At 31.6% G+C, this 13,181-nt stretch overlaps 1 protein-coding gene across 1 annotated transcript in view; it reads right to left on the reverse strand.

The window, feature by feature from the left end:
* Cse1 (chromosome segregation 1) overlaps nucleotides 1–13,181 on the reverse strand; it is a 120,352-nt gene that overhangs the window by 68,931 nt on the left and 38,240 nt on the right. The window contains exons 9-12 of the mRNA XM_075374972.1: nucleotides 9,961–10,090; nucleotides 5,895–6,058; nucleotides 3,563–3,749; nucleotides 3,098–3,293 (exon numbers count right to left, since the gene is read on the reverse strand). Coding sequence (XP_075231087.1) covers nucleotides 3,098–3,293; nucleotides 3,563–3,749; nucleotides 5,895–6,058; nucleotides 9,961–10,090 — 677 coding nt within the window. The remainder of the gene's footprint in view (nucleotides 1–3,097; nucleotides 3,294–3,562; nucleotides 3,750–5,894; nucleotides 6,059–9,960; nucleotides 10,091–13,181) is intronic.

Genomic DNA, 13,181 nt, shown 5'->3' on the forward strand with positions numbered 1-13,181 from the left:
TAAAGATGGGTATCTAAAAGAAAAAAAAAACAAATAACATATGCACTTAGCGTACACAAAGACTAAGAGATAATAACTAAAAAACAAAAAAATTCTGGATACTATTTGGCTTTCAAAACAATATACACAGAAACCACTGCAAACATCAAACACTTTCACCGAATGCAAAGCCAAATAAATAACTTGAGCTGTTCTGAATATGGAACATTCTACTTTAGTCAATGTGTTGCAGCTTCAAACTATTACACAATGAACACCTTAATGTCCTTCATAGCAAAACAAATTTTATAAATACACTAACAAAACAAAGGTATACTAATGAATAGACAAATTTTGATCATATTCCAAATACGAGGGTTATTTTTTTTTCAAGGTCCGATCGGTCACGAAATTAAAACCACTGTGAAAATAAAAATTTTTTTATTTGTAACAAGTACTTACATAGTTACGCTATTTCTCTACATAGTCACCACTCCGATTTAGACATTTATCATAGCGTGGTACCAAGTTTCCACCCTTGTCATAGAATGGAGCCGCCTGTGTTTTCAGCCATGTTTCTATGCTGGTCTGCAGCTCGATATCTGTGCCAAAATATTGTCCTCCTAGCCAGCATTTCATGTGAGCAAAGAGGTGAAAATCGGATGGAGCCAAGCCCGGGCGGTATGGTGGGTGATCAAACACTTCCCAACAAAAACACTGCAGGAGCTTCTTTGTTACAGCTGCAGTGTGCGGCCGAGCATTGTCATGGAGAAAACCAATGACTGATGACAACATTCCTCTCCGCTTATTCTGAATTGCCCTTCTTAGACGTTGAAGAGTCATGTAGAATGAGGCTGCAGTGATGGTCATGCCACGTTCCATAAATTTCACCAAGACAACTCCATTCCAGTCCCAGAACACAGTAGCCATACACTTTCTGTTGGAAAAGGTTCGCTTGAACTTCTTTCGTTTACTGGGAGAATGAGAATGCAAACTGTTTGGGTTGTTCTTTTGTTTCTTCAGTTTCAAAATGGACCCATGTCTCGTTCCCTGTGACAATTTTGTTCAAAAAATCGTCTCCTTCATTGTGGTAGCACTGGAGAAACGTTAGGGATGCATCGATTCTCATTGATAGTCGGACAGCATCTTGGGAACCCATCTCGCACACAGTTTGCGGTACTGAAGTCTCTCACTCACAATGGTGTAGAGAGCTGACTTTGAAATTTCAGGAAACAAATTACTCAACACAGAAATTATGTACTGACGATTTTCTCGAATTGCCTCATCCACTCGCTCAATGAGATCATCGGTTGACACTCGCTTCCTTCCCTGACCGCCTGCATCATGAACATCTGCACGTCCTACTTTAAAGGTCCTGCACTATTGTTGCACTTTGCTGTTACTCATTGAAGTTTCACCGTACACATTTACTTATTCATTGATGAATTTCAGCTGCATTACAGCCCTCAGCCTGAAGAAATCGAATTACCGCACGCACTTCACACTTGGCAGGAGATGCTATTGCTGTAGACATGTTTACGTGCTGGATGCGTGTTCAGAACTAAACGAAGTGACGCGGCTTGATTGAAGGCCATACTAGAGATGCTGCACAACACATATGCACAAAGGTTCATCCGATTTTTGCGCGGGTTTTTATTTTGCGACCGATCGGACTTTGAAAAAAAATAACCCTCGTATATGTAACAAAAAAAAATCCAGTAATAACTATAGCTGATGGCTGGGTAAAAACAGTAGTAGCACCAGTCATTGTGGATAGTTACAAGAACAACTGAATATTTATGAACTGAATTTAAAAAATTCTAGATAATAAATTTGGTTGTTATTTATTTAAAAAAGCTGACAACACAGTTGTATAACTTTCCTGTCACGTGACTTTTTTCTGATGCATGGCTTACACATGCACATACACAACTTATAATATAATATAATATTTTTTGTTTACTTAATTCAATGATTTTAACCAAAGCACGCACGCATACCATATTTCATTTGTGCAGGTATGGCGGTACAAGCGGCTACTTAAAATATTTTTTACGCTTTAAATATTACTACTCAATTAGTTCTACCGCTCACCTGTGATGTTATTACATAGCAGACGTATGTCAATGCTACACTAGCGCTGGCGCTAGCGCGTGGTGAGAGACTAATGATATAGTGCACCCACTAAGCCACTAGTTTATTTAGAGCATTTTTTGGGGTGGGAGTGCATTTTGCAAAATTTTTTTTTAAATATTATTATTTTTTAATTGTTAACAAATGTGCCTAAGAAAAATAAGACCTTAATTAGACAAAATCTGAAGATAATGAAGGTAATCTTGCTCCACAGCCTAACTCCCCCTTGACCTTTTAAGTTGAAAATTTAATAGCATCAATGCCCCATATATAGAAGTAATCTGACCAAGTTAATCTGATTTGACCAAGTCAGTCCAGTAGTTCTGAGGATATAAGGTGATTTAGAGGGTAACATACACACGTACATATGAACATCCAAAAAATTTCCAAATGGAAATTGGGTTTTGGGTTCCTTATGTGTCAAAATGTAAAGATCCAGTGAAAACCACATATGCTCAAAGTGGACCAATCACAATACTTTCTCTTCTAAAGATATAGCTCTGTTATAGCACTAGATGGGAAAGTAAACAAAATTACAGTTTCACATAATTTTCATCACCAAACTGACGTGGACAGAAAATTTCTTTCTGAATTACAAAAGTACTTACAAGAAGTACTTTGTTACAAAACAAAGAGAAGACCGTTTTACCAACAAACATACTGTATGATAATGTGAAAATTGTTTAGATGAAATAAAATGTCCAGACACTTCCTACATAAAAACTATACCATGAATTTTTAACTACTTAAAAACAGTTTCATTGTAATTAATGTAAATATTTTGACAATAATAAAACACATTCTATAAGTTTTTTCACATAGAGTTTTTACCTAGTTATAGCAACTTTCCAGACAACACAATAGATACATTATATACTAAGAATCGTATAATATTATTTTAAAACTTTAAATATATTTTTAAATCCTTACTATATTGAACTTTTTTTTAATATGTAATTATAGCACCAAAATTCTAATAACTTACAGTGGTTGGTTATTTTCTCTTAACAGGAGCATTCTTTCAATCGAACATGCCGCATATGTATGAACAACCTGAGACTGAGCTTGCAAATGCCTTATCATCAGTGGTAGTGTACCTATCACAATGTTGCTAGGTAAAACACTTCTAAATATCATTATGTATTTAATCGCATCTGCCTTCAAAACTGGACAATCATTTACTGTAAAAAGAGAGAAAAAATGCTTGTTTATTATAAAAATTTTATATAAAATTTCAAATATTAGTACAAAAAAAACACAGGCTATAAACAATTAATGCAGACTGATCAAAATTACTTTGACCCAGGCTAGTTAAAACACTGTTTTTTCCACATACAAGTGTATATAACATACATCCCTCATACATGGGGAAGGTAAAAAAGAAGTAATGCTAAAGAAAACTGTAACGCAAAATAAATACTAAGAAGAATAGAAGACATTAATATAATACCATTTGGTTTTTCCAATTCAGGTATGATATGCTGTGTAGTAAAATCAGGTAAGGAAACAAGTGATGAAGTCTGTGTAATTCCATGTCGCTGTGTCTGTCCTTTGTTAGCTAGTGAGGTAACAAGATATAATGCAGCATCTTTCTGTCGCCAAGAAGAGGGATCATTTGCATACTGCAGCAACATTGCCTATAACATATAAGTAAAAATAATTATACTATCCTTTTTGCAATACACAAAATCTCACTTTTTTTTAAACATTTTCACAATTATTTCAATTAACAATCCACTATTAGCACATATATTAACTGGTTGGCCATTTACATTAGCAGTTAGCCAGCTGGATTCTCAATCAACTGGTCCTATATTGATATTCAGTAAGAAGATCTAGTACTTTTCCATCTTTCGATCCTATCAAATAAAGAAGAACCATAACTGGTTATCAGTATGTTACCAGTAAGCACTAAAAGACACCTACAGTGGAATGAGCTTGAGGTTCTGATTATCTGTCGACTCAATAAATTAGATTTCAATTCACTGGACTTCAACCGATAGGAGCAGTAAGAGCTCAATAAATGCCATCACAAATATAGCTCTAGATGAACTGACAATTGCAATAAACATCTGTTGTCAAAAGATTAAAGGTTACCAACAATCTCAAGAGTGTTTCAAAGAATACCAAATATCTAATTCAATAATTTAGTAGTTAATTCATTACTAACATACTATTTTATGTTTTAGAGAAATCTTATGTGTACAACACGTGACTTCCTTGTACACCTATTAAATTACACATACACATTTTTGCTGCAGTTCATTTAAACTTATTTCATTTGAAAGAGAGATATAATTCTCCAATTCTTTAATAAACGGACAGTTACACAACTGCTGAAATATTAGTTTTTACCAACATTAAATATTTATACAGTTATTAATCCAACAATCAAGTAATAAAGTCACTTTATTACTCGTATTACTAGATCAGTATTATTCATGTCTTCGTGAGTTGCTGATTAACAAAAGTTTCAGATTTCTGGTATGTCGCATAAATAAAAGTTAATAATAATTAACTACTTCATTTAGTGAACTCCTGTATACTGGTTACAAATGTTAAATTCAACTTTACGGTGTAACATATTCAGTTTTTATTACTGGATTATTTGGTGAATAATCAAAAATGAAAAAGAAACAATCATACATGAAAAAGAAAGATAACAAGAAGAAATAATATCTCAAAAAACAACAAGATGATAAATATAAAGAGGAAGAATGTTAAGAACAAGGAAAGAATAAAAAGACTTCAATAATTGAAGAACAAGCCAATTCAATTACGAATGACTAATGGAAATCAAGAAAGTAGAATGTAATGTATCCGACTCAAACCTTTTCTCTGATTTCTAAACGCAAGCATGCTTTGGTCTCAATCAAGAAAGCAGAAACATATTATTATCTCAGGAACCTCGAATTCTGATCGCTGCTTTAAGCAGCGTCCAATGAATTGACAATGCCATTAAAAATGTTGTTATTACCATAAATGGTGATAGTGGTTTAAATACTAGCAGTGATGATATAAGCGATGAAGAGTTATCAGGATCTGAAACATTATGATTATGATTTGATTTGATAAGTAACATTCAAATCAATGTTCATAGTACATATAGTACTTCCCACGCCACTTCTCTTTCTTTGTCCTTTCTTCCTTCTCCTAGATCAATCACATCCCCTTCAAATTTATTGATTTGCAAAAAGTTCTAATTCTTTGGAATTTTAGCTCAGCCTGAGCCACAACTCCTGAACATAACAGTTTTTTGAGTGCTAAAAATGTGTGAAAAAATAGAAAATTATACGATACATGATAGCTTTATGTATACTTTAAGAAAATCTAATAGCCCATTTCAGATATTTATCCTCAAACTTGAACGCAAATAAATTTAATCTAATACTAACCATTGATATTAATTTTGCGTAATAAAATTAATTTTCATTGCAAATAAATATAATATATATATATATTTTTTTTTTGTGATAGTAATTTCCAGGATAAAGTTCCAGTATTTTATCAGTGCCAGACAGTGATCATCCACATTTGAAACATTCAGCACTTACTATGTGCATATATAGAAATACATAATGAAACAAAATGACTGATATCATTTTCTATGCACTATAAGTAATGTAGTTTTGATGATAATTGAAAATAACTATAACAATTGTTACAAAAACTGGAACTAGAAAATTTACTATCTAGTCTTAATTAATTAAACTACATGTATTCAAAAAATTCTAAAGTTACATTATGATACTATTTCATAGGTAAACATGAAATTCTATTACCTGAACATACTGTCCAAATATCTGCATCATCTTTTCTTCAAAATAGCGTGACAATACTTTAACTAGATCACAAGCTGATCTTCGTCTTGTATCCACATCAGATCCCTCGATATCACGACGTATATACTCTTCTGGGTTGTCTTCAAACATTTCTTCATCAGAAACTATTAAAATGAAGTGAAATTATCCACAAATCAGACTGTATAAAATAATTATAAACAAGATGGTTCTTTTCTTGCAACAGCTATTCCATGGTATTAACTAAATAAATGCATGTTGTAATAGTACAATGGTTAAGCACTAGCCTTCACAGTGAGAGGTCAATGATGAGGGCCTGGCTGAACTAGTTATATTTTAATGACTCCTAAAAACCAACTTCCAGCCACCATTCTGTAGTTAGGTTCTTCAAAACACATCCCACATCCTGGCCTGGCAATTCATTTATAACAACCTATGTAAAACTCATTACATTGCAAAAGATAATTATATTCATAAATAAAGGTAATTTAGTAAAACTCTTATTTGTATCATTATAATGAACACTTATTGCAATACACTGATTACAGAGTATTAAAAATAATAAAAATCAGAGACTGACATGCTCAGATGGGGGAAAAATATGCAAAATATTTATTAAAATGTGTGTAAAAAATATGAGAGGTAACAATACAAAAAATTATAAGGTATTAATTATTTGTAATAAATCATTTTTACTGTAAAAAAGAAAAACAAATTGAACAAAGAGGTTTTAATCAAAATGCACCAAATGAAACGTAATACTGCTCATAAAAATGAAGATGTCACTATTGGTTTCAAAATCACAAGTAATACCATAATCCCTTTGAACATATCCAGATTGGTTGAATGTAAAATCTGACTTTTGTTCAAATTCTGCTATAGCCCACATTAGTTCATAATATTAAAATGTTACAATGGCCACATCTTAATTTCTATAAAAATGGATAAAAGATGAAGCATTTCAAACCACATTTCTTTCACACAGTAGGTTTATAGGTTCAAGCGTAAATGTTTTTCTGATATAAATAGCAAATAACGCTAAATATTTAAGCAATATCTTCAACTGAATTCTAAAATTCTACATACTGTTATCTGAATTTAAACAACTGATAAACTTACTGATTAACAGTTTCAAGCTTAAGCCCGAGGAGTATACACCAACAGGTTATTTCATTTGTAAGGCTGGAGCCTGAGTAAATGTTGGGCTGCTACATTTAAATGCATAGTAAACAGTGATGGGCTAAACTCGTTGCTAGGCCTCTTAGACACTTTCAGTAGTTCACTATAATGCTTCAGTATGAATTTCAATGCAATGTAGCAGATGTTAGTTAATAACAATAAAAACAACACTTCGTGTTCAAGAGCACTTTTAGGTTATAAAACATAAAGTTACTTGGCGTTATTTACTTTGATTTGTGTTCTGGTTTCTTTTCTGTTCTTTTATTTTTATTCTAACGTTTTATATTGTGTGTGTAGTGTGTTTTTATTGTAAATATATGTGATTTATTGGATAAACAAAAAATAAATTATTTTGACAATGTTTTACAGAATGCATCTGATTCCAATATTTTCAGATGTGATAGTGAAGGAAATCAACAAAATAAGTCTTGAAACTCAACTGGAGAAAATAGGTGAGTTTTATTTCGATTCAGGTTCTGAAAATTATGAGTTTGATAATGAAGATAGAGACCCAGACTTACATATCAACCCGATTACTTCATCTGATGATGAAGATGAAATGGAAGTTAGGATTAATATTTCTCAGCCTGGCCCTTGCACTTTCCCCCACCCCAAATAATTACTTCTACTATAAATGCTAAGTCTATTAATAAGTGGAAGAGATATTAGTACTAAGAGAAAAAAAACGAAATTGTCAGATACAGATTTAGGCTGGTCATTTGATAATGATTTACCTACTTTACCTAATTTTGAAGAGATATGTGGCGTTACTGTACCTTTAGATGAAACTTCTACACCCTAGATGTATTTTCTATATTTTTTACACAAAATATTGCAAAACTTATCAAACAAGAGACAAATAAATACACAAAATGTCTTGTAGATTAACTGCGTAAAACCAATAAACTAAAAATAAATAGTGTGTGGAGTAAATGGACTGCTGTGAAAATGCTTCAAATTTACCCAGTTTTTTCAATTTATTCTTCACATGTGTTACATGAAAAACCCCAAATTAGAGATTACTGGGCTACTAATAGTTTTATTTCAACTCTGTTTCCAGGCTCTGTTATGTTCAGAGATAGATTCAAAGCTATTTTAGCAAATTTACATATAAATGAAAACAGTCTTTACATCCACAAGATCAACTGGGCCAAGATCTACTTTACAAAAATTAACCATATTTAGATAATTTACATGCTGCTTTTCCCAACTCATTCTCTCCTTATAGAAATCTAACTGTTGATGAAGGTATTTGTGGGTTACAGGTAGGATTTATTTTTATGTTTATAAAAAGTAAACCTGATAAATATGGAATAAAACTGTTCATTTTAAGTGATGTAGCAACAGCCTGTGTACTGAATATCGAAGTGTATACTGGTAAAGACCTAGAAGACAATGCAATTATTCCTGTCTTTCAGAGATTATTGCAGAAGTATCTAAACAAAGGTAATTGTGCTTTTATGGATAGATTGAATTTATCTCCTGCTGTCTTTGATTTCTTATGGGATAACAAAACTACCGCTATTGGCACCTGCATACCTAAGTCAAAGGCTGATGTTATATGTGAGTATGTCAAAACTGGTGTGTGATAGATCTGATCAGTTTGTTTCATATTACCCATTCAAATGTAAACAGATGAAGTGGAGGAAAAATTTTTCTTTCATTTGCTTACAATGTCTTTGACAAATGCTTATATCTTGTATCATGTTACAAGACCACCAATTCAAAGGAATACATGAAGTCGTGGGGATTTTTTATTACAAGTAGGCACTGATTTAGCAAAAAAAAGTACAGCTCTTCATCAGGTAGAAACTTCCGCTACAACTGCCTCAAAGCAACTGTCAAAACAACAGCCATTTTTTAGACAAAATTCCCACAACTGAGAAGAAAAGTCAACCAACTCAAGTCTGTAATGTATGCTCAGAGAAAATAAAAGCTTCTACAGGCAACTCTGGGAGAAAAGAACAAGTTGGTGATGCCCTGACTGTCCAGTTCTGTTGTACTTACCTACTTGCTTCAACAAATTGGCTAGTTACTGACTGTAATTCAAACAATTCATTTAATTTTGTAAGCATAGTTCTCTAAATATACTTACATTAGTTTTGTTAAGTTTTTTTTTTTTTATCTAGAGACTGTCAGAGAACTATGATTACAAAATTAAATGAATAATAAATATTAGGATAACATTTCTTTCATTGATTTATTTTATGATAAAAAGTTTTTCAGTTTTTTTCACTGAAAAACGAATAAATTTCAAAATCTGTCCATAATTTATTTTACATTTATTACAATGAAATTTTATCTTTAGACAATATAAAATGTCATAATGTGTAGTGATCACCCAATTTTGTATGTTTATAAACTAGTACTGTGCACCATTGCTATTTTTTTGTTTTTAAGAAATTTGAAGGAAATTTAAATGGTGACAATTGTTTTTGTAAGTAATCTATTATAAATATTTTTATCTTTAATGAGAGCTCATTTCTTTCTTTTTCAGGTGATATAACATGTAATAAAGTATTACAATTTTTTTTTAGACACCTCAAAAATGCCCAGGCTTCCAGTCCAGTCACATTATTATGGTCTAGTAGTCTAGAAAGTAACACTTTCAGACCAAACTGAATTTAAACATTATTCAAAAAAAAATCATGGAACAGAAAAAAGATTAATTAATGTGTGCATATTTATTTGATTTCATAATATAAATCATTTCTTTTTCTAATAAGTTTTTCTACCTGAACATATTTAAAATTCCAAAATTTTCAAAATAATAATTAGCTAAAGAAATAGTTTTTAAAAAAGTAACTATTACTTTAATAATTTACAGTTACTAGTTTTTGTAGAATAGTTTTTAAGTAAAACATCTCACCTCGAAATTCCATATTAGGAATAACAACTTTCTCACATATGCTTCCCAAAACATCAGGTTGTTCAAATAAGTGCCTATAATGACGTCTATCTGCTACAGTTGCAAGAAATTGTAATGCATTGCTAACTAACTGAAAAAGAGAAATATTACAAATTATAAAACTTTTTACATTCCTGCATTAAAACATTTCTTCAGGTCAGGTTTTTAACATAGAATACTAATAAATTTTCACAAATAACTTACCGAAATATTTACCAAACAAATTAACAATAACTTTAAAATGTAATTTGTTCAATTTGCACAAGAGTATATGTATATAGCGCCTGATTACGAAACAGTAGCAAAATATCAGTCAGATGAGAAGCAGTAATTGTAAAAATTTTAATCAACATATTAAAAGGTTCTACAAGCTCTAAACATAGTTAATTTTATGATTAGCAGTAATTAACATTTTCAATTCTTAGTTAATATTTCTACTTCTATATAATGACTATTTAAAGTATTTGAAGCATTACTATTACAAGGGCAGTTCGGAAAGTAATCTCAGTTTGGCTATAAATTAAAAGCCTGCAGAGATAAAAATATTTTATTATATACAACTTAAAACTACAGCTTTTAAATATTTTTTAACATAGTCACCATTTAAATTCAAGCATTTTTTATAATGTTTCACTAATTTACAAATACCTTATTAATAAAATTCAGTCACCTGGGAACTTCAATATCATCATCGAAGTGCTATGACGCAAGTCTACTGTGAAACTCTGAAGAAACTTCAGAGGAAAGGCGAGCCTTTCAGAACAAACGTTGTGTTATGCTGTCATCCGATGTTGTGTTTTTGCATGACAAACGCTTGTCCTCACAATGCTTGAAGAACTCAAGAACTTCTGAACCAATTTCAATGGAACATTTTTGATCATCCCCTTACAGCCCAAACTTGGCGCTGAGTGATTTTCATCTCTTCACTGACATGAAGAAATGGCTTACGTTGCAGCACTTTGATGACAAAGACGAATTTAAAAGTGCTGTGAAAGATTGGCTAGGTACCCAGGCGGCTAAATTTTATGAAGAAAGTATTTGTAAATTAGTGAAACGTTATGACAAATGTTGAAAAATAGAGAAAAGCTGTAGTTTTAAGTTGTATATAATAAAATATTTTATCTATGCATGTTTTTTATTTATAGCCAAATGGAGGTTACTTTCTGAACTGCCTTCATATATATGCTTTCAAGTAGTGATTTTGATTAGTCTACAATTTATAAAAATTAATGATTGTATGAGAAATTAACCATAAAAATTTAAGTGACATATCAAGTAATAAATATGTTAAGACTGTTACACAACAGTTGCTCAGAACAAGTGAGATTAGTGAAAATGGTTTAAATTGGCAGTAGTTTGATTATTTATGTATCAAGATAGATTTCTTTATGCTTAATGAACATCTTTCATAATTTTAATATTAAAAATTCAAAAAATAAATAAATACAAGATCTGTACAGAAAATAACCGAACTTTATTTTTTTAATCTTTATTATTAATTTTACAGATTATTGGTTCTTGTCCCCTTCAAAGTACTACTACCCCTCCTCAATTCATACACTTTTTCCCAGCATTGTTTCCAATTTGCAAAGCATTCCTAGATAGCTTCACTCGAAATGGCCTTTAAGGTCCATGATAATTTGCTTTAATATTATCAATAGTCTCAAAACAGCATCCTTTCATTACCGATTTTAAGTTCAGAAATAAGAAAAATCGTTTGACGAGTAGGAAGGCTGAGGGAAGATGGTCAACTGATTTTTGGCACAAAGCTGAGTGTGCAGGTGCATTGTTGAGGTGAAGGAACCACAAGTCATCTCACCACCACTCTGGACTCTTTTTGTGGATTTTTTCACGTAACCATTGTAAAACACCTTGATAGTAGGCACACGGTTTACTGTTTCACCTTGAGACAAGAATTCAAAATGCACAATTCTACTAAAATCAAAAAAACAGAGAGCATCACTTTTACATTGGATCAAGACTGACGTGATTTCTTGGGGCATGTTGATCCTTTGCCAATCCATTGTGATGACTGAACTTTCGTCTCAATATTGTAACCTTAACCCAGCTTTTGTCTCCTGTTATGATCCTTTGCATGCTTCATCGTCATTGGCTTGTTCAAGAAGTTACTGACAAATATCTGCTCAATATTCTTTCTGCTGTTCGGTCATAAACGAGGAATAAACTTTGTTGCAATTCTATGCATGTTCAATTTTGCAGTCAACATGTCATGGCATGAGCCAACTGAGATTCTAACCTCTTCTGTAAGTTCATCTGACAGCCAACCGGCGATTTGCACGCACCAGATCCTTGATTTTCTGAACGTGGATGTCATCAGTTGAAGTTGGAAGGCCTTCCTGGTCGACGGTCATCTTCACTTGAAAACCATTTGTAATACTGCATAGAACCCAGAGCATCATCTCTGTAAGCTTGTTTCAAAATTTGAAATGTTTCTGTGAAAGTCTTCCCCAGTTCCATGAAAAATTCTATGGTGTATCATTGCACACATTAAAAAAATCGCTACTAATACTTAAACACATTGCACTCAGATAACAATAACAAAAAAACTAAATGAGATAAAAACAATCTAAGAACACATGGTTACAGAAAGGTTATGCAGAACACAATGTTGCCAACCACACGTCACCAAATATATCCATTGGTAATTAAAAATGTTCAGTTATTTTCTGAACAGACCTCGCACACACACACTGAGTAAGGATTACATTACAGAAGCTCATTAGTATATATTACATATTAAATATATATATATATATATATATATATATATATATATATATAAAACTATATAATCTATATAACCATATTATATTACATAACTCTATTTTATAATATACAGCATATAGTATGTATTTCTTGTATTATCCAGAGTATACTCAATACTCTGTATTTTATACAAATTATATAATGTAAGCTCATCCTATATTACCATAGCTTAAACAATTTAAAGAGAAAAAATGTATATAAAGTCACACGTAATTGTTTTTTATATGATGTTTATATGTGACATTCATTTTTCTTTTTTTACCTTAATTGAGTAACTAACCTTGAAAACATCGCAATTGTACACCAATTTTAACAAAGATTAATCTTTCAATTTATAATATTTCAATGCTTATATACAGAAGTCAGTATCTGCCATTTTCATGGTTGTAGGTACA

Source organism: Lycorma delicatula, chromosome 1 (genome assembly GCF_047948215.1).
Source record: "Lycorma delicatula isolate Av1 chromosome 1, ASM4794821v1, whole genome shotgun sequence".
In the NCBI taxonomy this organism is placed as follows: Eukaryota; Metazoa; Arthropoda; class Insecta; order Hemiptera; family Fulgoridae; genus Lycorma; species Lycorma delicatula.